Consider the following 24,929-nt stretch of genomic DNA (forward strand, 5'->3'; position numbering starts at 1 on the left):
ATTGAAAGCAGCACCAGCTTGAGGCAGCTCTGACATGCGTGCCTTGACACAGGCTCAAGGCACGCCCCCTCAGTTATGCATTAGCTACCTTACTCGTCCTCCTTCCCCTGTGCTGGACTGAACGTGGGATACAGCCATAAGAAGGAGACCGCTTCCTCATACAGATCACCAGGCAGGTAAACAACAGTGAAATGCCTGATCCCCAGCTCTTTTATCACCGTATCATCCAGCAAGGTTTAATGTTGAGGACACCATAGTGTGGGAAAGCTATCATTAACTGGCCCCAGCAAATATATAGCTGACCACTGCACTACTGTTGAGGGGGAAGAGGTTTCTTTAAAGAAACAGTCTACTTAAAAGGTACAAGTGTTATGCGACTGCCCATGCACACTCTTACTTGGGAAGGTTTTATGTGACACATTTCCAATTTGGTCTTATGTTATGTATGGACGTACTTCTCTAGTGGCATATAACACAGTACTGTACACTTTACTGTCTTTTGTAAGAATGTATACATTAACAGCAGTCTATATTTTTATTTCTCTAACGTCCTAGTGGATGCTGGGGACTCCGTAAGGACCATGGGGAATAGACGGGCTCCGCAGGAGACTGGGCACTCTAAGAAAGAATTAGCATTACTGGTGTGCACTGGCTCCTCCCTCTATGCCCCTCCTCCAGACCTCAGTTAGAATCTGTGCCCGGAAAGAGCTGGGTGCATTTTAGTGAGCTCTCCTGAGCTTGCTATTAAGAAAGTATTTTAGTTAGGTTTTTTTATTTTCAGAGAGCTTCTGCTGGCAACAGTCTCTCTGCTACGTGGGACTGAGGGTAGAGAAGCAAACCTACTAACTGCGGCTAGGTTGCGCTTCTTAGGCTACTGGACACCATTAGCTCCAGAGGGTTCGAACACAGGAACTTAACCTTGGTCGTCCGTTCCCGGAGCCGCGCCGCCGCCCCCCTCGCAGAGCCAGAAGACAGAAGCCGGCGGATAAAGCAAGAAGACGTCAAAATCGGCGGCAGAAGACTCCTGTCTTCACATGAGGTAGCGCACAGCACTGCAGCTGTGCGCCATTGCCCCCACACTAACCCACACAATCCGGTCACTGTAGGGTGCAGGGCGCAGGATGGGGGGGGGGGGGGGGGGGCGACCTGGGCAGCAATTGAGTACCTCCTGGCAAAAGCAGCATATATACAGCTGGGCACTGTATATATGCATGAGCCCCCGCCATTTTTTACACCGAATCGCGGGACAGAAGCCCGCCGCTGAGGGGGCGGGGCTTCTTCCTCAGCACTCACCAGCGCCATTTTTCTCTCCACAGCTCCGCTGAGAGGAAGCTCCCCAGGCTCTCCCCTGCAGCCTCACGGTAGAAAGAGGGTAAAAAGAGAGGGGGGGGGGGCACATAAATTTAGCGCAATAATCATATATACAGCAGCTACTGGGTAAACACTAAGTTACTGTGTGATTCCTGGGTCATATAGCGCTGGGGTTTGTGCTGTCATACTCTCTCTCTCTGTCTCTCCAAAAGGGCCTTGTGGGGGTCCTGTCCTCATATAGAGCATTCCCTGTGTGTGTGGTGTGTCGGTACGCTTGTGTCGACATGTTTGACGAGGAGGGCTATGTGGAGGCAGAGCAGGTGCAGATGAATGAGGTGTCCCCGCCGACGGCGCCGACACCTGATTGGATGGATATGTGGAAGGTGTTAAATGATAATGTAAACTCCTTGCATAAAAGGTTGGATAAAGCTGAAGCCTTGGGACAGTCGGGGTCTCAGCCCATGCCTGATCCTACAGCGCAGAGGCCGTCAGGGTCTCAGAAGCGCCCACTATCCCATATTGTTGACACAGATATCGACACGGATTCTGACTCCAGTGTCGATGGCGATGATGCAAAATTGCAGCCTAAAATGGCTAAAGCCATCCGCTACATGATTGTAGCTATGAAGGATGTATTGCACATATCAGAGGTAAACCCTGTCCCTGACAAGAGGGTTTATATGTTTGGGGAGAAAAAGCAAAAGGTGACTTTTCCCCCTTCACATGAGTTAAATGAGTTATGTGAAAAACCTTGGGATTCTCCTGATAGGAAAGTGCTGATTTCCAAAAGGTCCCGCCAACGGACAGGATGCGCTGGGAATCCTCCCCTAGGGTAGACAAAGCTCTGACACGCTTATCTAAGAAGGTGGCCCTGCCGTCACAGGATACAGCCTCCCTAAAGTATCCTGCGGATAGGAAGCAGGAAGGTATCCTGAAGTCTGTTTATACACATTCAGGTACCATACTGCGGCCGGCAATTGCGTCGGCCTGGATGTGTAGTGCTGTAGCAGCATGGACAGATACACTGTCTGAGGAACTGGATACCTTGGACAAGGATACTATTTTACTGACCCTGGGGCATAGAAAAGATGCTGTCCTATATATATGAGGGATGCCCAGAGGGACATTTGCCTACTGGGCTCTAGAATAAATGCAGTGTCGATTTCTGCCAGAAGAGTCCTGTGGACTCGGCAATGGACAGGTGATGCCGACTCTAAAAAGCACATGGAGGTTTTACCCTACAAGGGTGAGGAAATGTTTGGGGACGGTCTCTCGGACCTAGTTTCCACAGCTACAGCTGGGAAGTCAATTTTTTTGCCATATATTCCCTCACAGCCTAAGAAAGCACCGTATTACCAAATGCAGTCCTTTCGATCACAAAAAGGCAAGGAAGTCAGAGGTACGTCCTTTCTTGGCAGGGGTAGAGGAAAGAAGCTGCACCATACAGCTAGTTCCCAGGAACAGTAGTCCTCCCCGGCTTCCACTAAATCCACCGCATGACGCTGGGGCTCCACAGGTGGAGCCGGGAGCGGTGGGGGCGCGTCTCCGAAAATTCAGCCACCAGTGGGTTCGCTCACAGGTGGATCCCTGGGCTATACAGATTGTCTCTCAGGGATACAAGCTGGAATTCGAAGTGATGACCCCTCACCGTTACCTAAAATCAGCCCTGCCTGCTTCCCCCATAGAAAGGGAAGTAGTGTTAGCGGCAATTCACAAATTATATCTCCAGCAGGTGGTGGTACAGGTTCCCCTCCCTCAACAGGGAAGGGGTTACTATTCCACAATGTTTGTGGTTCCGAAACCGGACGGTTCGGTCAGACCCATATTGAATTTAAAATCCCTGAACATTTACCTGAAAAGGTTCAAGTTCAAGATGGAATCGCTCAGAGCGGTCATTGCAAGCCTGGAAGAGGGGAATTTTATGGTGTCTCTGGACATAAAGGATACTTACCTGCATGTCCCCATTTATCCACCTCATCAGGCGTACCTCAGATTTGTGGTACAGGACTGTCATTACCAATTCCAGACGTTGCCGTTTGGTCTCTCCACGGCACCGAGAATATTTACCAAGGTAATGGCGGAAATGATGGTGCTCCTTCGAAAGCAGGGTGTCACAGTTATCCCATACTTGGACGATCTCCTCATAAAGGCGAGGTCCAGAGAGCAGTTGCTGATCAGCGTAGCACACTCTCAGGAAGTGTTGCAACAGCACGGCTGGATTTTGAATATTCCAAAGTCGCAGCTGATCCCTGCGACTCGTCTGCCCTTCCTGGGCATGATTCTGGACACGGACCAGAAAAAGGTGTTTCTCCCGGCGGAGAAGGCTCAGGAGCTCGTGACTCTGGTCAGAGAACTCTTAAAACCAAAACAGGTGTCGGTGCATCACTGCACGCGAGTCCTGGGAAAGATGGTGGCGTCATACAAAGCCATTCCCTTCGGCAGGTTCCATGCGAGGACCTTTCAGTGGGATCTGTTGGACAAGTGGTCCGGATCGCATCTTCAGATGCATCGGCTGATCACCCTATCCCCCAGGGCCAGGGTGTCTCTTCTGTGGTGGCTGCAGAGTGCTCACCTTCTCGAGGGCCGCAGGTTCGGCATACAGGACTGGGTCCTGGTGACCACGGATGCAAGCCTCCGAGGATGGGGGGCAGTCACTCAGGGAAGAAACTTCCAAGGGTTGTGGTCAAGTCAGGAGGCTTGTCTGCACATCAATATCCTGGAACTAAGGGGGGTAGCGATGGCAGAAGCCACCAGGATTCTTCGTTGGGCAGAGAATCGCGTGCAAGCGTTCATTCCGGGAGTGGACAACTGGGAAGCAGACTTCCTCAGCAGGCACGACCTCCACCCGGGAGAGTGGGGACTTCATCAAGAAGTCTTCACACAGATTACAAATCGATGGGAACTGCCACAGGTGGACATGATGGCATCCCGCCTCAACAAAAAGCTACAAAGGTATTGCGCCAGGTCAAGAGACCCTCAGGCGATAGCTGTGGACGCACTAGTAACACCGTGGGTGTTCCAGTCGGTCTCTGTGTTTCCTCCTCTTCCTCTCATACCCAAGGTGTTGAGAATCGTAAGAAAAAGAGGAGTGAGAACAATACTCATTGTTCCGGATTGGCCAAGAAGGAACTGCAAGAAATGCTCACAGAGGACCCATGGCCTCTGCCTCTCAGACAGGATCTGTTGCAACAGGGGCCCTGTCTGTTCCTAGCGGAGAAAGGCATTCCGGATGAAGTTATTCCTACGCTGATAAAGGCTAGGAAGGACGTGACAGCAAAACATTATCACCGTATATGGCGAAAATTTGTTGCTTGGTGTGAGGCCAGGAAGGCCCCTACAGAGGAATTCCAGCTGGGCCGCTTCCTGCACTTCCTACAGTCAGGAGTGACTATGGGCTTAAAATTAGGGTCCATAAAGGTCCAGATTTCGGCCCTATCCATTTTCTTTCAAAAGGAACTGGCTTCGCTTCCTGAAGTTCAGACGTTTGTAAAGGGAGTGCTGCATATTCAGCCCCCTTTTGTGTCACCAGTGGCACCTTGGGATCTTAACGTGGTGTTGAGTTTCCTGAAATCTTACTGGTTTGAGCCACTTAAGACCGTGGAGCTAAAGTATCTCACGTGGAAAGTGGTCATGCTATTGGCCTTCGCTTCGGGTAGGCGTGTGTCAGAATTGGCGGCTTTGTCATGTAAAAGCCCCTATCTGGTTTTCCATATGGACAGGGCAGAATTACGGACTCGTCCGCAATTTCTGCCGAAGGTGGTGTCATCTTTTCATTTGAACCAACCTATTGTGGTGCCTGCGGCTACTCGTGACTTGGAGGACTCCAAGTTGCTTGATGTAGTCGGGGCTTTGAAGATTTATGTAGCCAGGACGGCTGGAGTCAGGAAAACTGACTCGCTGTTTATCCTGTATGCATCCAACAAGCTGAGTGCTCCTGCTTCAAAGCAGACTATTGCTCGCTGGATCTGTAACACGATTCAGCAGGCTCATTCTGCAGCTGGTTTGCCGCATCCAAAATCAGTGAAAGCCCATTCCACAAGGAAAGTGGGCTCTTCTTGTGCGGCTGCCCGAGGGGTCTCGGCATTACAACTTTGCCGAGCAGCTACTTGGTCGGGTTCAAACAGCTTTGCAAAGTTCTACAAGTTTGATACCCTGGCTGAGGAGGACCTTGTGTTTGCCCATTCGGTGCTGCAGAGTCATCCGCACTCTCCCGCCCGTTTGGGAGCTTTGGTATAATCCCCATGGTACCTTATGGAGTCCCCAGCATCCACTAGGACGTTAGAGAAAATAAGATTTTACTCACCGGTAAATCTATTTCTCGTAGTCCGTAGTGGATGCTGGGCGCCCGTCCCAAGTGCGGACTTTCTGCAATACGTGTATATAGTTATTGCTTAATAAAAGGGTTATGTTATGTTGGCATCTGTTGTTTGATGCTCTGTTGTTGTTCATACTGTTAACTGGGTAAGTTTATCACGAGTTATACGGTGTGATTGGTGTGGCTGGTATGAGTCTTACCCTGGATTCCAATATCCTTTCCTTGTAATGTCAGCTCTTCCGGGCACAGTTTCCTTAACTGAGGTCTGGAGGAGGGGCATAGAGGGAGGAGCCAGTGCACACCAGTAGTACTAAATCTTTCTTATAGTGTGCCCAGTCTCCTGCGGAGCCCGTCTATTCCCCATGGTCCTTACGGAGTCCCCAGCATCCACTACGGACTACGAGAAATAGATTTACCGGTGAGTAAAATCTTATTTTTTTCCTTAATGATTTAAATCTGTACTCTGTGTGTGAGTGTGTGTGTGTTTGTGCGGGTGTGTTTGTGTGTGTGTGTGTGTGTGTGTTGGGGGTACGGGGGGGGCAGGGGGGGGAGGTGGAGAAGGCACAGGTCTCTGCCAGGAAGAAAGCTCAGCCACCTCCCCTCTGTACTGACATGGTGCTGCTGCAAGACTCATACCACTTTCACATCGCTAAAGCAGGTCACATGACCCCTTTCAGACTGACGGCACCAACCCGGGTTGGTGATGTGCGCAGTGACGTGTGCAGAGGCGGTGCTTGGAGATCAGATTATCTCCAAGTGACGCCTGTCCCTATAGTGTGAGCGGATCCCGGATCACATCGACTTGGCAACCCGTTCACACTGTGCACCTGACCCGGGAATAACCCTGCTTTATTTCCGTGTTGAAATACCAGGCCATGCTATGCGGGAAATCGGAACATACCCCTTTCACACCGCACCTAAACCCATGTCAGCCCGGCAATATACTGGGTAATTTGTGCGGCGTGAAAGGAGTATTACAGAGGCAGAGCTTTACTTTACCTTTTTGCTGGGTTTTATTAATAACTAATATGGCATTTATTAGCAAAATGTACAGAACCCCCCCCCCCCCAAAAAATAAAAAAAATAAAAATACAAGTGTTCCATAAGAAACTGGACACAAAGCCTACTTATAGTGTATGGTACAGTGACAAGGGGCCTAATTCAGACCTGATCACAAAGGCAAAATTTTTCTCTAATGGGCAAAACCACCCGATCGCACGCTGCAGTTTTTTGCAGCCGTGCGTTTGGGTATCAACAGCGCATGCGTGCCGGCCGCAATGAGCAGGCGCTTCGCTGCCCGGCGACGGCAGCTACGACAAGAACGAAGAAAGCGTTAGCAGCGGCTAATGCAAGAAGATTGACAGGAAGAGGCCGGCTGGGGGTGTCAACTCACCGTTTTCAGGAAGTGACGAAGAAAACGCAGGCGTGTCCGACCGTTTGCAGGGAGGGATCCTGACGTCAGCTCCAAGAAGATTCATTGCAGCGGCTGAGTAATACCCCTTTCACATCGCACAAATAACCCGGTATCGACTATCGACACGGCATATTGCCGTGTCGAAACGGGTCAGTGTACGATGTGAAAGCTCTTTGGCCGAATTAGCGGGTCGCCTGACCCGGTAATTCAACCCGGTTAAAAAGAAGGGTTATTACCGGGTTGAATACCGGGTCAGGCGCAGTGTGAATGGGAGCCGTTTCGATGCGACACGGCTCCCATTCACAGCACAGGGAGAGGCGGCGCAGGAGATGAGCTTATCTCCGAGCGCCGCCTCCACCCCCGCCCCTGCTGCTGCTGCGCCCCCTGCTGCTATGGCAACCGACCCGGTATATTGCCGGGTCGGAAAGCCACCAAAGCAGAGCAAATGCCGGATCCCACCCGGTAAGGACACGTTTCTCTTACCGGGTGGGATCCGGCATTTGCGATCTGAAAGCAGCATAAGTCTTGAGCTGTGCAGAGACTGCACAAACTTTTTGTTTGTGCAGCTCCCTGCACAAGCGATTGCTCCCCTACACAGCCCTAACCCCCTCCCCTGTAGGCGGCGATTACCTAGTCACAGCAGTGCAAAAATCTGCCTGCGTGCGACCAGGTCGGAATGAGGTCCCATGTGCACTGCAGGGGAGGCAGATATAACATTTGCAGAAAGAGTTATATTTGGGTGAGTTATATTGTTTCTGTGCAGGGTAAATACTGACTGCCTTATTTTACACTGCAATTTAGATTTCAGTTTGAACACACCCCACCCAAATCTACATCTCTCTGCACATGTTACATCTGCCCCACCTGCACTGCACATGGTTTTGCCCATTAGAGAAAATGTTGCTGCTGCGATCAGGTCTGATTTAGGCCCAATGTCACTGGCTGCCTGAGTTGCTGGCCACTATATAATGTACTGTACTGCGAGTGACTCTGGCCAGTGTGTACTGTGCCTAGCAATGGCAGTGCAGTCACTTGCACTGAGGGATGTGTCCCTTATGACATATGCCAGTAGTCTGCACAGTCTACAGCATAGTGCAGCCCTCCCCGACATGCTCTGCTATTGGGTTCATATATATGTAAATCTGTCTTTGATATTAGCCAGTGCCTCCCCAGCCATTTACCTCACCGCACGTCACTGCTAATGACTTTATAGATGGAAGATGGGACAGGATTTTTCCAGTATTGAGCCAAAGCCATTTTGGCTGCAATTAGAATATGTCCCAGTATGTAGCAATCATTTTTAGATAGACCTGTGGGGTATACATTGAGTAGGTCCAAGGTGGGGACAAGCTTAAAAAAAAATATATATACCTAGGGGGTAACACCCACTAACAACTAAATAGTCTATATGTGGGAAAGCAGTTTTGGCACTGATTTATGTTATACTGTACTAAGCAAAGAAACAAATTATTTTACAAAAATGTGTTCTTTTGATCAGGGGTAATTTAATTGCATATGTCTGCTTAATAATCCATACATTTCATTTCTATATTTCACAGAAACTCCAAATGGGGAACAATGCAAGTGACATACCTTTGATACTAGAGCAGTTGTTCAAAGTTGTACCAACTGGGAACCCATATGAAGAGCTATATAAGAGGCCGTGCCGGCGCTGTGCAGTGGTGGGGAACTCTGGCAACCTCAAAGGATTGCGACATGGGGAAAACATCGATTCCCATAATTTCATTTTCAGGTAACAGATTATTGTATTCATATTGAGATTCTGCATGAAGACGTATTTGTGGAATAACAGAAGGTTTTATGTTGTTGTTGTTGTTGTTATTATAAACCAATGGGTGATTCTGTGTGCCTTGTTCATTAGCCCTGTCTGTCTGCTATTTTTTAAATGGTTTATTTGTAATTTAAAGTGCAAAAGAAAATATCATCAGCAACATCCAAATGAAATGGGAAGACATTGTATTATCAAATATACATCTGCAATATATAATAGCAATGATTGGGAAAAAAAATGTCCGTAACAGTGTTAGACGAATATACATAATATAATAACACAAAGTAAACCTCAGATTAGACACTGTTATATTAGAAAGATAGTAGGAAGAGAGAAAGAAAAGAGGAGAGAGAAGGGGAATTGGGGGGAACTGCTGGTAAGGCATCCCAAAGAAAATGAGATGATAGAAACTGCTGTCAGATCTCACGTCAACAATAATAACGATAATCACAACAGAAGGGGCAAATTTGTATAAGGAAGTAATATGGCACTGCTATAGGTTTGGAATAGTGCCCAGAAGCACAGGAAGACTGTCAGAATAGTAGGGTTGAAAGTCTACACGGCATGTGGGAGCAAGGTGAGGAATTTTGAAAGTGGTACCACAGGTCCCAAATTTGCAGGAATTTAAAAGCTCTATTATTTAGATATGCAGTTTTCTTCTCCATACTTGCTAGAGGCCAAATGTTATCAATGACTAAGCGCAGGAGGGGCGGTATCCAGGCGTTTCCAGTGTAATCCAACTAGACATCTGGCTGCATTCAACATTTGAGTCATCAATTTGATGGTGATGGCATCCAATGATGCAATTGGTAGACCCAAAAGAACGGACCAGGGATCTTTAACAATGGGGACATTGATCACTTCACTTATCAAATTTGCAATCATATACAGGTTGAGTATCCCTTATCCAAAACGCTTGGGACCAGAAGTATTTTGGATATTGGATTTTTCCGTATTTTGGAATATTTCCATACCATAATGAGATATCATGGTGATGGGACCCAAGTCTAAGCACAGAATGCATTTATGTTTCAAATACACCTTATACACACAGCCTGAAGGTATTTTAGCCAATATTTTTAATAACTTTTTGCATTAAACAAAGTGTGTGTACATTCACACAATTAATTTATGTTTCATATACACCTTATACACACAGCCTGAAGGTCATTTAATACAATATTTTTAATAACTTTGTGTGTTAAACAAAGTTTTTGTACATTGAGCCATCAGAAAACAAAGGTTTCACTATCTCACTCTCACTCAAAAAAATCCGTATTTCGTAATATTTGGATATGGGATACTCAACCTGTACCAGTATAGTGCTATCCTGGGGCAAGTCCGCCATATGTGGATAAAAGAACCCAATGCGGCACAGCCTCTCCAACACTGAAGGGAGACAAAGGGGAAACATTTTGTGTAATCTAGTGGGGACCATGTACCACCTGTAAAAGATCTTCTAGGCGTTTTCCTTAACCAAAGTTGAAATAGATGTCTTTGTAGTAGACACATGAATGTCAGACCAAGACTTTGCATCAGGGGGTGGACTCAAGTCCATTTCCCATTGGAGTTCAAATGATGGAGTAGGAAGCTGCCTATAAGATAGAAGGAGAGGGTAAAGAGGAGATATCATGCCCTGAATTAGGGGCCTGTGGTTGCACAAGGAATCTAGAGTGGACAGAGAGCAAAAGGATGCAGGGACGGCCAAGGAGGAGACAAAGTGTTTTATCTGGATGCACATAAATGAGTTCACCTCTGGGAAGTTAAAGTTCGATTGAATGTCAGGTAGTGACATACACCTACCAACATCTAAAATATCTGTAACAAAACGTCTATATTTCTACAGAGCCAAGGTCGGGAATGTGTAGAAGATTGGCCAGATGGGAAGATAGGGTTATCCCATAAAGGGATAAGGAGAGAGGGAGACGAAAAAGAGCTTAAAGTGGTGTGTATAGTAATTCCAGGTATGGCAGGTAAAATTAAAGCTGGGGTGTGATCTAACATTTGAATATCTGGTCTTTGGGGATAGTAGGAGCAGAGAGGCCAGTGAGGTGACATGACTCAGATCTGTCTCCTGAAGAAGCCACCTAATGGTAGAGGTGGGGACAAACCAGGCATTAGCTTGACTTAAATGAGAAGTAATAGTATAAGCGAAACCCCTTCCCCAATCTAACAGTGGCTTCCATAATATTGAGAATCCAGTTCTAGGCACTTTGTTCCTCCATACAATTCGGATAAACCAGGAATGTATCTGAGCTAAGACTGAGTCTGGGATCCTAACCGGCAAAGTTTGGAACAAGTATAAGAGGCGAGGAAGGATGTTCATTTTTAGGACCACTATATGGCCCAACCAGGAGATAAGCGATTGCCACCTAAACAGGTCCGCTTTGATGAACGAGAGGAGCTGGGTAACGTTTTCTTTGTAAAGAGCACTATAATATACTCATAATAAAGATGCCCTGATAGCGGATCTTAGTGTTAGGAATATTTGTGTTTTGTTTTGCCTTGCATTACCTCATTCCTGCCTCTAGGGGTCTCACTTGTTGCCTCAGGTCGGAATGGCAGTTGCACACTGCCTCTGCAGGGTAATTACCTGATTGTGTGCACCTGGAGCCCAACACCCTGCTGCTATTTAACTCCAGCTCACAGGCACTTAGTTGCAGATCATTGTGGTTCCGTATGGAGTGAGACTGGGCTCTCTCCAGTAACCCTGTCCAGATTCTGCCTTATTTGCTTCTTGGAGACTTCCCTGCAGTTTGCTAAAAACGCATGTGCCTTGCTTCTGGACTTCTTACCCTGCCAGTTCAACATCTACATTTCTGGACTATTATTTGCAGTTTGTTTCCATTCCTGCCTGATCACTTCATTTTTGGTATGTTATTTTTTCCCTGCTTGATTTAAACCCGGATTTCTTCATGTTTATTTTGCATCTATGTTTAACCTGAAATATTCCATTTATCGTGTTTTGTTCCATGTAATCAAGCATCCAGTTTATATTTATTTTTACCACCACTTTTTCCACAATAAACTTTACTTAATTTTCACCTGGCTTCAGCTGACATCTTTCCAAGCACGCACACACAGAGAACTCTAGAAATCGTTACACTTAGTAGAGTTTAAATGCAAGGCATGGGGGACTTCCTGCCCCGTCCTCACTTGAGATGGCTACAGACTGAAACAGCTCCTTTGCAGCTGCAGCTATTACACTGCTCCTGGACCCCCTGCGGGTCTAAAAAGTTGGGGCTTCACTGCCGCCAGTGAGAGAAACATTCTGGCTGTGCATGGAGAGATTTTTGACATCTCCCATGCCCCCCAAACAGCAGCACAAGAAGCAAGAAAAGGTGAGAGGTGAATCCAGGATGATACCCTTGCAGCCACAGAACCCAACTACTTCCTCTCCCTCTACTTCTACAACTGCTCCTAAGGCTCTGGAAGCTCCCCACATGCTTGGACCATATATGCTGACATAGTGCAGGCCATTAAAACAACCATGGCCCCTCTGATGCAGGAACAAAAAGATTTATTTAAGCCAGCACTCCAGGAGGCTAATCATAATATAGTGCAGCTTACACAGAGGGTGCACTCTACTAAAACTAAAGTGGGTGAAGTCTTCCTAGATGCTTTTCAACTGACACAGCAATCTGATACTTTGCAGAAAGAGCACCTGCAGGTTCTCAATAAACTAGATCATTTTTAAAATCTGTTGAGAAGAAATAACTACCTGAATCCATTAAGGGTGACGCCCTTATTTGATTTCTCACCACCTCTTTACTGGACTTATTGGATATACGTGACTCCTGTGGTGATATGGTAGTGGAACGTGCACGCTGCATTGGCCCACGACATGGTAAACCAGAGACTCGTCCCAGAGTGACTTTCTTCCGTTACCTGAACTTTCTTCACCGTGAGGCAATCTGGCAGGCTTTCAGAAAGCACCGATCAATTACGTGGGAGGGTCACAAGATATTTATATTCAGGGATTTTTAAGTAGAGGTCACAAGAGCCCTTAAAGCTTAACCAAATATGTACTGGCCTGGTTAAGGAAAACCACTGTTTCGCCCTGATGTTTCCTGCACGTCTCCACATATTTAATGGGGACTCTCCTGTGGACTTTTCCTCCTCTGAAGAAGCAGCTGCTTCTCTTCATGAGGAAGATAAACCGATGGCTGATGACTCCTGTTCCTCCCACATGGACTCTCAGGGTTAACTCGGTTCTTTCTTCTCTACTATTCTAACACTGATTACAGGGGGTTATATCTCCTTATCATGTAATTATTTGTTATTGCCCATTTTATATGTGTGATTATTCTACGTTTATATTGCTGTGATTACCTTATCTCAATGTGCGAGATTCAAATGTCTTTCTGCCTGGCAGCCACTAGATGGTGCGTAACAGAGCTTTTCAAATGTAGCTCTGTTCGGGCGCGATCAGCTGCCAGAGTCTAGATTTCAGCTCGCACCTGCCGGGGGTGGGTAGCTGAAATGTGTGAAAAGTGACTTGACCCAAACGGCACTTTTCCCGATCGCACCTATTAGTTTAGTCAGGTTTAGCCTCATTTTATAATGCCATTCTCGCTGACAATTATTATTATTATCCTTTATTTATATGGCGCCACAAGGGTTCTGCAGCACCCAATTACAGACTACATAAACAAATAATCAAAACAGGAAAACAGCAACTTACAGTTGACGACAATATAGGACAAGTACAGGGTAAATAAATATAGCTACATCAGCAGATGACCCTGAAATAAGTATCAGGTGGCAGAGACTGCTGGATTAGGTGCAGTTGAAGATTATTAAAGTAAGAAAAAGGATAAGCACATGAGGGAAGAGGACCCTGCTTGTGAGAGCTTACATTCTAAAGGTGAGGGGTAGATAGACAGTGGTGACACAAATGGGGTATATAGGCCCTCATTCCGAGTTGTTCGCTCGCTAGTTGCTTTTAGCAGCATTGCAAACGCTAGGCTGCCGCCGTCTGGGAGTGTATCTTAGCTTAGTAGAATAGCGAACGAAAGATTAGCAGAACTGCTACTAAATAATTCCTTGCAGTTTCTGAGTAGCTCCAGACCTGCTCCTAGACTGCGATCACTTCAGTCCGTTTAGTTCCTGGTTTGACGTCACAAACACGCCTTGCGTTTGGCCAGCCACTCCCCCGTTTCCCCAGCCACTCCTGCGTTTTTACCTGTCACGCCTGCGTTTTTTTAGCACACTCCTTGAAAACGTCCAGTTTCCGCCCAGAAACACCCGATTTCTGTCAATCACACTACGATCACTCGAGCGATGAAAAAACGTTGCTCGAGCTTGTGTAAATCTACTAAGTTTTGTGATAAATAACGCATGCGCATTTTCCACCTAATCGCTGCATTGCGAAAAACGGCAACGAGCGAACAACTCAGAATGACCACCATAGATAGCTTGGAACAGAGGGTTAGGAAGAGATTTGGTTAGGTTTGGTGAAGAAGTGGGTTTTGAGAGCCCGTTTGAAGTTTTGTAGAGAGGTGGAGAATCTGAGGGGGAGAGGTAGGGAATTCCAGAGAAGTGGTGCAGCACGTGAAAAATCTTGGAGGTAGGAGTGGGAGGAAGTAATCTGTAGGCAGGAGAGTCGGTGTGCATTAGCCGAGCAAAGAGGACGGGTGGGAATGTAAAGGGAGATAAGGTCAGAGATGTAGATGGGAGAGGAGTGGGTGAGTGTTTTGTAAGGGAGTGTGAGAAGCTTGAAATGGATTCGGGAAGGGAAGCCAGTGAAGGTCTTGTAGGAGAGGAGAGGTGGACGTAGTGCGTTTGGTGAGGAAAATGAGCCGGGCAGCAGCATTGAGGATGGACTGGAGTGGAGAGAGGTATTTGTTAGGAATGCCAGTCAGGAGGAGATTACAGTAGTCCAGTCTGGAGATGACCAGTGAGTGGATAAGTGTTAGGATCTCCTGCTCTGTGCTGCCACGTCGCCATGGCAACCGGGAGGCAAGTGTTAGCGAAGTAACCTGAGCGCAGCTGATACTCCGGTCCGGGTTTTTACTGTGTAGTGGTTACAGGCTCTGTGCACGGCAGGGAATCCGGCGCTGGTTTTGTGCTCACAGTCTGTGAGGTCTGAGTGGGGCGTGGACAGCACCTGCTATATAAACCATCCTCTCAGGCTAGGCAAATGCTGCTGAATCTTTGTTTGTTAGTCCGTTCCAGAGAGTTAGTTAGTACTGTGTGACTTTGTATTTACTTGTTGCTTACTGCGAATAGGCCTTGGGATTCGGTACTTCATTCTGCCAATCCGGACCTAGCAGTAAGACTGGAGTCAGTTGTTTGACCTGCTGGGGTTCTTTTGCTATTCTGTGAACCCAGCAGGTTTGCGGCTGTACTCTCAGACCTGCTTGCTTAATCCTCCCTCACTGTGCAGGGCGTCCAGGTGTCAGTTTAGTGGCAGTAAGCTGAACCTGTGCCCTGCAAGTGGGGGTTAGGATTGTGGATACTCTCCTTGTGTCTATATTTCTATCTCTGACCAAGGAGTTTATTCCCACACCCGTTGGTAACCCTTTGGGGTTTTTTCTGTTGCTCTTAGCAACATCATTTCAGGTGCTCCACATGTTAAATCACTACACATCGCTTCATTGTCCGCTCTATTCCATCTGAGCATTCCTGACACTAGGGAGACACCCAATTCCTGAGCCTTTGGGCTTCTCCGTTCACTTTGTGTTTATTAGTTATTCCATCACCTCCTGTGTATGTTATGTTATACTGTCTGTGAGTTCGTTTGCTTCGCATCCCTCTCTGTTCATACACCGGTATACTCCTGTTAGCACTGGTGTGCGTAACATATTCAGCAGCCTTACTCCTGTTGAAATTTTGTGGGAATATGGAGCATACACCTCAAAATACTTTGCAACAGGTGGTCGATCAGGTGCAGGTCCTGACTCGACAATTTAATGAGATGTCCATTAAAATGAACACCCCGCAGGCCGCTAGCGGAGCTCCCGCAGCGGCAAGTTCAGGGGTTAAGGGGCCGAAAGTAAATCTCCCGGATCGTTTTTCTGGAGATCGCTCGCAGTTCTTTTGTTTCAAGGACAGCTGTAAGCTATATTTCAGGCTTAGGCCCCAGTCTTCTGGGTCGGAGATTCAGCGGGTGGGCATGGTGATTTCCTTGCTACAAGGAGACCCACAGGTCTGGGCATATGGGTTACAGCCTGAGTGTCCGTCGCTTAAAAGTGTTGATGCTTTTTTTACGGCACTGGGCATTTTGTATGATGACCCTGACAAGATGGCTTCAGCCGAGGCTCAGATTACGGTTCTTAAGCAAGGGCGACGGCCAGCTGAGGTTTATAGTACGGAGTTTCAGAGGTTGGCCCATGATACCCAGTGGAATGACCCAGCCCTGAGAAACCAGTACCGAAGGGGCCTTTCTGACCAGATAAAGGACCAACTGGTACAATATCCCTCGCCTGATAGCTTAGATCAGCTCATGCAGTTATCCATCCGGGTGGATAGACGGCTGAGAGAGCGTAGGCTTGAAAGGGAGACCGCAGTTTCCTTTTTTCCCAAGGGAACCTCAGACTCTGAGGAATATTCCGAGGAGCCTATGCAGATTGGGGCTACCCGCCTCTCCTCGCGTGAGAAGACGCGGAGGAGACAGCAGGGTTTGTGTTTGTACTGTGGGAATAAAGGTCATGTTGTAGTATCATGCCCAGAAAAAACGGAAAACTTCAGGGCCTGAGGGTGATGGGAAATATCCTGTCAGGCCAGAAGTCAGAATTTCCCAAAAAGACTTTTCTCATTCCGGTGACTTTGGAGATCCTCGGTCAGACTGTCAAGACTGAGGCCAGTGGGGCCGATGGGGTTTTCATGGACCGTCAATTCGCCCTGGAACACTCTGTTCCCTCAGTACCTTTGGCATCAGAGATTGAGATCTGTGGGTTAAACGGGGAACCATTGTCCCAGGGTAAAATTACCTCCTGTACCAGCCAAATTCCTTTGTTTATTGGAGCCACACACTCTGAAAAATTTTCTTTTTATGTGACTGTCTGTTCTTTTGCCCCATTGGTTTTGGGGTTACCCTGGTTAAGGGCCCATAACCCTCAATTTGACTGGGTCTCTGGGGAGATTCTTAGTTGGGGTAGTGATTGTTTCAGGAGTTGCTTGAGCCTTCCAGTCAGGCTCTCGCAGCTAAGTTTGCCAGGATTGCCAGGATGTTATGCAGATTTTGCGGATGGGTTCTCCAAAAAAGTTGCGGAGGTACTACCTCCCCATCGCCCCTATGACTGTGCCATTGATTTGTTGCCGGATGCTAAGCTTCCCAAGAGCAGGTTGTACTCCCTGTCACGTCCTGAGACTCAGGCTATGGCAGAGTACATTCAGGAGAACTTGGCTAAGGGATTTATCAGACCTTCACAGTCCCCAGTTGGGTCGGGGTTATTTTTCGTGGGTAAAAAGGACGGTTCGTTGCGACCCTGCATCGACTTCAGGGAATTGAACCGTATCACGATTAAAAACTCGTACCCACTGCCTCTCATTTCGGTTTTGTTTGACCAGCTTCGTACTGCCACCATTTTTTCTAAGATTGACCTACGCGGTGCTTACAATCTAATCCGAATAAGAGAGGGGGATGAATGGAAGACTGCCTTTAATACCCACTCAGGGCATTATGAATATTTTGTGATGCTTTTTGGGCTCTCTAATGCCCCGGCAGTCTTCCAGGAATTCATGAACGATGTGCTCAGGGAATATTTGGATAGATTCTTAGTTGTTTATCTAGATGACATCCTAATCTTCTCTCATTCCCTGGAGGAACATCGGAAGCATGTACGCTCAGTCCTCCAGAAACTCGGAGACCACCAGCTTGGGGCGAAGCTGGAGAAGTGCGAGTTTGAAGTCCAGCAAATCGCATTTCTAGGGTATATTATCTCCTCAGAAGGTTTCCAAATGGAGGGTTCTAAGGTACAGGCAGTCCTGGATTGGGTGCAGCCCACTAGTTTGAAGGCGCTTCAGCGTTTTCTGGGCTTTGCAAATTTTTATAGACTGTTTATCGCTGGATTTTCGTCTATAGTGGCCCCCTTGGTGGCACTCCCTAAGAAAGGGGCGGATGTTGCTCACTGGTCTTGTGAGGCCAAAGCGGCCTTTGCCCGTCTCAAAAGGGCATTTGTCTCGGCCAAGGTGCTGCGACACCCAGATCCAGAGCGTCCTTTTGTGGTAGAAGTGGATGCCTCTGAGATAGGTATTGGGGCAGTGCTCTCTCAGATGGGGGTGTCTGATAATCGCCTTCATCCCTGTGCTTACTTTTCCCGTAAATTTTCGTCTGCCGAGATGAATTATGATGTGGGTAACCGGGAATTGTTGGCTATAAAGGATGCACTCGGGGAGTGGAGACACTGGCTTGAGGGGGCTAAGTTTGTGGTCTCAATTCTCACCGACCATAAGAATCTGGCATATTTAGAGTCAGCGAAGCGGCTCAATGCCAGGCAGGCACGATGGGCTTTGTTTTTTGCTCGCTTTAATTTTTTGATAACATATCGCCCTGGGTCAAAAAACATCAAGGCTGATGCGCTCTCGCTGAGTTTTGCTCCAGTTCAAGAGACCACCGAGGAGCCGTTGCCCATTGTGTCCCCATCATGTATTAAAGTGGGCATTACCCAGGACCTCTTGTCATTAGTCCTTAGAGCACAGGAGCAGGCTCCTTCAGACCTTCCGGTAGGTCTCTTGTTTGTGCCTCCTAGGTTAAGACAGCGAGTGTTCCTGGAATTCCATGCCAAGATGTCGGCAGGGCATCCGGGTATTGCCAGAACTCGGGAGTTGCTGTCTAGGGCGGTGTGGTGGCCCTCGGTGGCTAGGGATGTGGATCAGTTGGTTCGGGCATGTGACGTTTGTGCCCGAAATAAAACTCCTAGAGGGGTTCCTGTCGGCCCATTACATCCACTCTCTATTCCGTCTAAGTCATGGACCCACATTTCCATGGATTTTGTGGTGGACTTGCCCAAATCCTCGGGTATGACAGCCATTTGGGTTGTCGTTGACAGGTTTTCGAAGATGGCGCATTTCGTTCCACTGGTTGGGTTGCCATCTGCCAGACGCCTGTCTGAGTTATTTATGCAGCATGTTGTGCGCCTCCACGGGTTGCCACTTGATGTGGTCTCTGACCGTGGATCCCAGTTTGTGGCCAAATTCTGGAGGGCATTTTGTTCTGATCTCCAGATTTCTGTGAGCTTGTCGTCAGGCTACCATCCACAGTCTAATGGGCAGACTGAGAGGGTGAACCAGTCCTTGGAGCAGTTCCTCAGGTGTTATGTCTCCAAGTGTCATACTGACTGGGTTGCTCATCTGTCCATGGCGGAGTTTGCCTATAACAACGCGGCTCACTCTGCTACAGGGATCTCTCCCTTCCTTTGTGTGTATGGGCATCATCCTAAGGCCAATTCTTTTGACCCCCTGGATTCCACGCCTGGTGGTTCCTCTGTTGTTTCGGTCCTTAGGGGTATTTGGAGGAAAGTGAAGAAAGCCCTTGTGTCTGTGTCATTAGTGACCAAAAGGGTTTTTGATAAGCGGAGAAGACCCTGCAGCTTCAAATTAGGAGACTTCGTCTGGTTGTCCACCAAGAATTTGAAGTTGAGACAGCCATCTCATAAGTTTGGCCCCCGGTTCATCGGCCCTTATAAGATCACCAGGGTTATCAATCCGGTGGCATTTCAGTTAGATCTGCCCCGTTTATTGGGTATCAATAAAACATTTCATTGTTCCCTTTTAAAACTGGCGGTTAGTAATCCTTCTTCCAGTGGAAGACCTTCTCCTCTTCTGATACGGGGTCAGAGGGAGTTTGTGGTTGAAAGGGTTCTTGACTCCAAGATGGTTCGGGGTCGGCTGTCATTTTTGGTGCACTGGAAGGGGTATGGCCCGGAGGAGCGGTCGTGGTGCGCAGTTGTGATCTTCATGCCCCCAGACTGATACGCTCTTTCTTCTCGCAGTTCCCCGATAAACCCGGTGGTAGGGGTTCTTTGACCCCTCGTCAGAGGGGGGGTACTGTTAGGATCTCCTGCTCTGTGCTGCCACGTCGCCATGGCAACCGGGAGGCAAGTGTTAGCGAAGTAACCTGAGCGCAGCTGATACTCCGGTCCGGGTTTTTACTGTGTAGTGGTTACAGGCTCTGTGCACGACAGGGAATCCGGCGCTGGTTTTGTGCTCACAGTCTGTGAGGTCTGAGTGGGGCGTGGATAGCACCTGCTATATAAACCATCCTCTCAGGCTAGGCAAATGCTGCTGAATCTTTGTTTGTTAGTCAGTTCCAGAGAGTTAGTTAGTACTGTGTGACTTTGTATTTACTTGTTGCTTACTGCGAATAGGCCTTGGGATTCGGTACTTCATTCTGCCAATCCGGACCTAGCAGTAAGACTGGAGTCAGTTGTTTGACCTGCTGGGGTTCTTTTGCTATTCTGTGAACCCAGCAGGTTTGCGGCTGTACTCTCAGACCTGCTTGCTTAATCCTCCCTCACTGTGCAGGGCGTCCAGGTGTCAGTTTAGTGGCAGTAAGCTGAACCTGTGCCCTGCAAGTGGGGGTTAGGATTGTGGATACTCTCCTTGTGTCTATATTTCTATCTCTGACCAAGGAGTTTATTCCCACACCCGTTGGTAACCCTTTGGGGTTTTTTCTGTTGCTCTTAGCAACATCATTTCAGGTGCTCCACATGTTAAATCACTACACATCGCTTCATTGTCCGCTCTATTCCATCTGAGCATTCCTGACACTAGGGAGACACCCAATTCCTGAGCCTTTGGGCTTCTCCGTTCACTTTGTGTTTATTAGTTTTCTCTAACGTCCTAGTGGATGCTGGGACTCCGTCAGCAGGACCATGGGGAATAGCGGGCTCCGCAGGAGACAGGGCACATCTAAAAAAGCTTTTAGGTCACATGGTGCGTACTGGCTCCTCCCCCTATGACCCTCCTCCAAGCCTCAGTTAGGTTTTTGTGCCCGTCCGAGAGGGTGCAATCTAGGTGGCTCTCCTAAAGAGCTGTTTAGAAAAGTTTTTTTTTAGGTTTCAATCTCAGTGATTCCTGCTGGCAACAGGATCACTGCATCGAGGGACTTAGGGGAGAGATTTCCAACTCACCTGCGTGCAGGATGGATTGGAGTCTTAGGCTACTGGACACTTAGCTCCAGAGGGAGTCGGAACACAGGTCAGCCTGGGGTTCGTCCCGGAGCCGCGCCGCCGATCCCCCTTACAGACGCTGAAGAAACGGCAGAACGGAGGTCCGGAAAGCAGGCGGCAGAAGACTCCTCAGTCTTCTTGAAGGTAGCGCACAGCACGGCAGCTGTGCGCCATTGTTGTCACACGGCTCACTGACTCAGTCACGGAGGGTGCAGGGCGCTGCTGGGGGCGCCCTGGGCAGCAATATAATTACCTTTAGTGGCAAAATAAATACATCACATATAGCCATTAAGGCTATATGTATGTATTTTAACCCAGGCCAGTTTCTTAAAAACCGGGGAAAAGCCCGCCGAAAAAGGGGCGGAGCTTATTCTCCTCAGCACTCAGCGCCATTTTCCTGCTCAGCTCCGCTGGTGAGGAAGGCTCCCAGGTCTCTCCCCTGCACTGCACTACAGAAACAGGGTAACAAAGAGAAGGGGGGCATAAATTGGCGATATTTATATATTAAGAGCGCATATATAGTAAACAACACCTTCTATAGCGCTTTTGGTGTGTGCTGGCAAACTCTCCCTCTGTCTCCCCAAAGGGCTAGGGGGTCCTGTCTTCGATTAGAGCATTCCCTGTGTGGCTGCTGTGTGTCGGTACGTGTGTGTTGACATGTATGAGGACGATGTTGGTGTGGAGGCAGAGCAATTGCCGATGATGGTAATGTCACCCCCTAGGGAGTCGACACCGGAATGGATGGCTTTAGTTATGGAATTACGTGATAATGTCAGCACATTACAAAAGTCAGTTGACGAAATAAGACGCCCGGCAAACCAGTTAGTACCGGTTCAGGCGTCTCAGACACCGTCAGGGGCTGTAAAACGTCCTTTACCTCAGTCAGTCGACACGGGTACCGACACAGATGAATCTAGTGTCGACGGTGAAGAAACAAACGTATTTTCCAATAGGGCAACACGTTATATGATCACGGCAATGAAGGAGGCTTTGCAGATCTCTGATACTGCTGGTACCTCAAAAAGGGGTATTATGTGGGGGGTGAAAAAACTACCTGTATTTTTTCCAGAATCAGAGGAATTGAATGACGTGTGTGATGAAGCGTGGGTTAACCCCGATAGAAAACTGCTAATTTCCAAGAAGTTATTGGCATTATACCCTTTCCCACCAGAGGTTAGGGCGCGCTGGGAAACACCCCCTAGGGTGGATAAGGCGCTCACACGTTTATCAAAGCAAGTGGCGTTGCCGTCTCCTGATACGGCCGCCCTCAAGGATCCAGCAGATAGGAGGCTGGAAACTACACTGAAGAGTATATACACACATACTGGTGTTATACTGCGACCGGCAATAGCCTCAGCCTGGATGTGCAGTGCTGGGGTAGTGTGGTTGGATTCTCTGACTGAAAATATTGATACCCTGGATAGGGACAGTATTTTATTGACTCTAGAGCAATTAAAGGATGCTTTCCTTTATATGCGAGATGCTCAGAGGGATGTTTGTACTCTAGCATCAAGAGTAAGCGCGATGTCCATATCTGCCAGAAGAAGTTTATGGACGCGACAGTGGTCAGGTGATGCGGATTCCAAGAGGCATATGGAAGTATTGCCATATAAAGGAGAGGAATTGTTTGGGGTCGGTCTTTCGGACCTGGTGGCCACGGCAACTGCCGGCAAATCCACTTTTTTACCTCAGACCCCCTCCCAACAGAAAAAGACACCGTCTTTTCAGCCGCAGTCCTTTCGCTCCTATAAAAAGCGACCAAAAGGACAGTCTTATCTGCCGCGAGGCAGAGGAAAGGGTAAGAAAGGGCAGCAAGCAGCCCCTGCCCAGGAACAGAAGCCCGCCCCGGCTTCTACAAAGCCATCAGCATGACGCTGGGGCTTTACAAGCGGACTCAGGAACGGTGGGGGGTCGACTCAAGATTTTCAGCAATCAATGGGTTCACTCACAAGTGGACCCGTGGGTCCTGCAGATAGTATCTCAGGGTTACATGCTGGAGTTCGAAAGGTCTCCCCCTCGCCGGTTCCTAAAGTCTGCTTTACCAACGTCTCCCTCAGAAAGGACGTCGGTTTTGGAAGCCATTCACAAGCTGTATTCTCAGCAGGTGATAGTCAAGGTACCCCTCCTACAACAGGGAAAGGGGTATTATTCCACACTATTTGTGGTACCGAAACCGGACGGTTCGGTAAGGCCTATTCTAAATCTGAAATCCTTGAACCTGTACATAAAGAAATTCAAGTTCAAGATGGAGTCACTCAGAGCAGTGATAGCGAATCTGGAAGAAGGAGACTTCATGGTGTCCTTGGACATAAAAGATGCTTATCTACATGTCCCGATTTACCCCTCACACCAAGGGTATCTCAGGTTCGTGATACAAGACTGTCATTATCAGTTTCAAACGCTGCCGTTTGGGTTGTCCACGGCCCCTCGGGTCTTTACCAAGGTAATGACCGAAATGATGGTTCTTCTACGAAGAAAAGGCGTATTAATTATCCCTTACTTGGACGATCTCCTGATAAGGGCAAAGTCCAGAGAACAGCTGGAAGTCGGTGTAGCGCTAACACAAGTAGTGCTTCAGCAACACGGGTGGATTCTAAATCTTCCAAAATCTCAATTGACCCCGACAACACATCTGCTGTTCCTGGGCATGATTCTGGACACGGTTCAGAAAAAGGTATTTCTCCCGGAAGAGAAAGCAAGGGAGTTATCCGAACTTGTCAAGAACCTCCTAAAACCAGGAACTGTGTCAGTACATCAATGCACAAGAGTCCTGGGAAAGATGGTGGCTTCGTACGAAGCGATTCCATTCGGCAGATTCCATGCACGAACATTTCAGTGGGATCTGCTGGACAAATGGTCCGGATCGCATCTGCACATGCATCAGCGGATAACACGGTCACCGAGAACAAGGTTGTCTCTCCTGTGGTGGTTGCAGACTGCCCATCTGTTAGTGGGCCGCAGATTCGGCATACAGGACTGGGTCCTGGTGACTACGGATGCCAGCCTACGAGGTTGGGGAGCAGTCACAAAGGGAAGAAACTTCCAGGGCGTGTGGTCAAACCTGGAGACGTCTCTTCACATAAATATACTGGAGCTAAGAGCGATCTACAATGCTCTAAGCCTGGCAAAATCGCTGCTTCAGGGTTAGCCGGTGTTGATCCAGTCCGACAACATCACGGCAGTCGCCCACGTAAACCGACAAGGCGGCACGAGAAGCAGGAGTGCAATGGCAGAAGCTGCAAGGATTCTGCGCTGGGCGGAGAATCATGTCGTAGCACTGTCAGCAGTGTTCATCCCGGGAGTGGACAACTGGGAAGCAGATTTCCTCAGCAGACACGACCTTCACCCGGGAGAGTGGGGACTTCATCCAGAAGTTTTCCACATGATTGTGAACCGTTGGGAAAAACCAAAGGTGGACATGATGGCGTCTCGCCTCAACAAAAAATTGGACAGGTATTGCGCCAGGTCAAGAGACCCTCAGGCAATAGCTGTGGACGCTCTGGTAACACCGTGGGTGTACCAGTCAGTGTATGTGTTCCCTCCTCTGCCTCTCATACCAAAGGTACTGAGAATTATACGGAAAAGAGGAGTAAGAACAATACTGGTAGCTCCGGACTGGCCAAGAAGAACTTGGTATCCGGAACTTCAAGAGATGCTCACGGAGGATCCGTGGCCTCTACCTCTAAGAAGGGATCTGCTTCAGCAGGGACCTTGTATGTTCCAAGCCTTACCGCGGCTGCGTTTGACGGCATGGCGGTTGAACGCCGGATTCTAAAAGAGAAGGGCATTCCTGAGGAAGTTATTCCTACTTTAATTAAAGCCAGGAAAGAAGTGACCGCACAACATTATCACCGCATTTGGAGAAAATATGTTGCGTGGTGTGAGGCCAAGAAGGCTCCAACGGAAGAATTTCAATTGGGTCGATTCTTACATTTCCTGCAAGCAGGATTGTCTATGGGCCTCAAATTGGGGTCCATTAAA

General features: G+C 48.2%; 1 protein-coding gene and 1 long non-coding RNA gene across 4 annotated transcripts in view; one reads left to right on the forward strand and one right to left on the reverse strand.

Annotated features, from left to right (window-relative positions):
• LOC135055755 (CMP-N-acetylneuraminate-beta-galactosamide-alpha-2,3-sialyltransferase 2-like) overlaps positions 1 to 24,929 on the forward strand; it is a 195,453-nt gene that overhangs the window by 119,491 nt on the left and 51,033 nt on the right. For all 3 annotated transcript variants that reach the window (XM_063960178.1, XM_063960176.1, XM_063960177.1), the window contains one exon: positions 8,600 to 8,793. In XM_063960178.1, coding sequence (XP_063816248.1) covers positions 8,600 to 8,793 — 194 coding nt within the window. The remainder of the gene's footprint in view (positions 1 to 8,599; positions 8,794 to 24,929) is intronic.
• The window catches only part of LOC135055757 (uncharacterized), a 172,970-nt gene that overhangs the window by 95,223 nt on the left and 52,818 nt on the right, over positions 1 to 24,929 (reverse strand). The window lies entirely within an intron of this gene.

The sequence above is a fragment of the Pseudophryne corroboree genome, chromosome 3 (assembly GCF_028390025.1).
Source record: "Pseudophryne corroboree isolate aPseCor3 chromosome 3, aPseCor3.hap2, whole genome shotgun sequence".
NCBI classification, from domain to species: Eukaryota; Metazoa; Chordata; class Amphibia; order Anura; family Myobatrachidae; genus Pseudophryne; species Pseudophryne corroboree.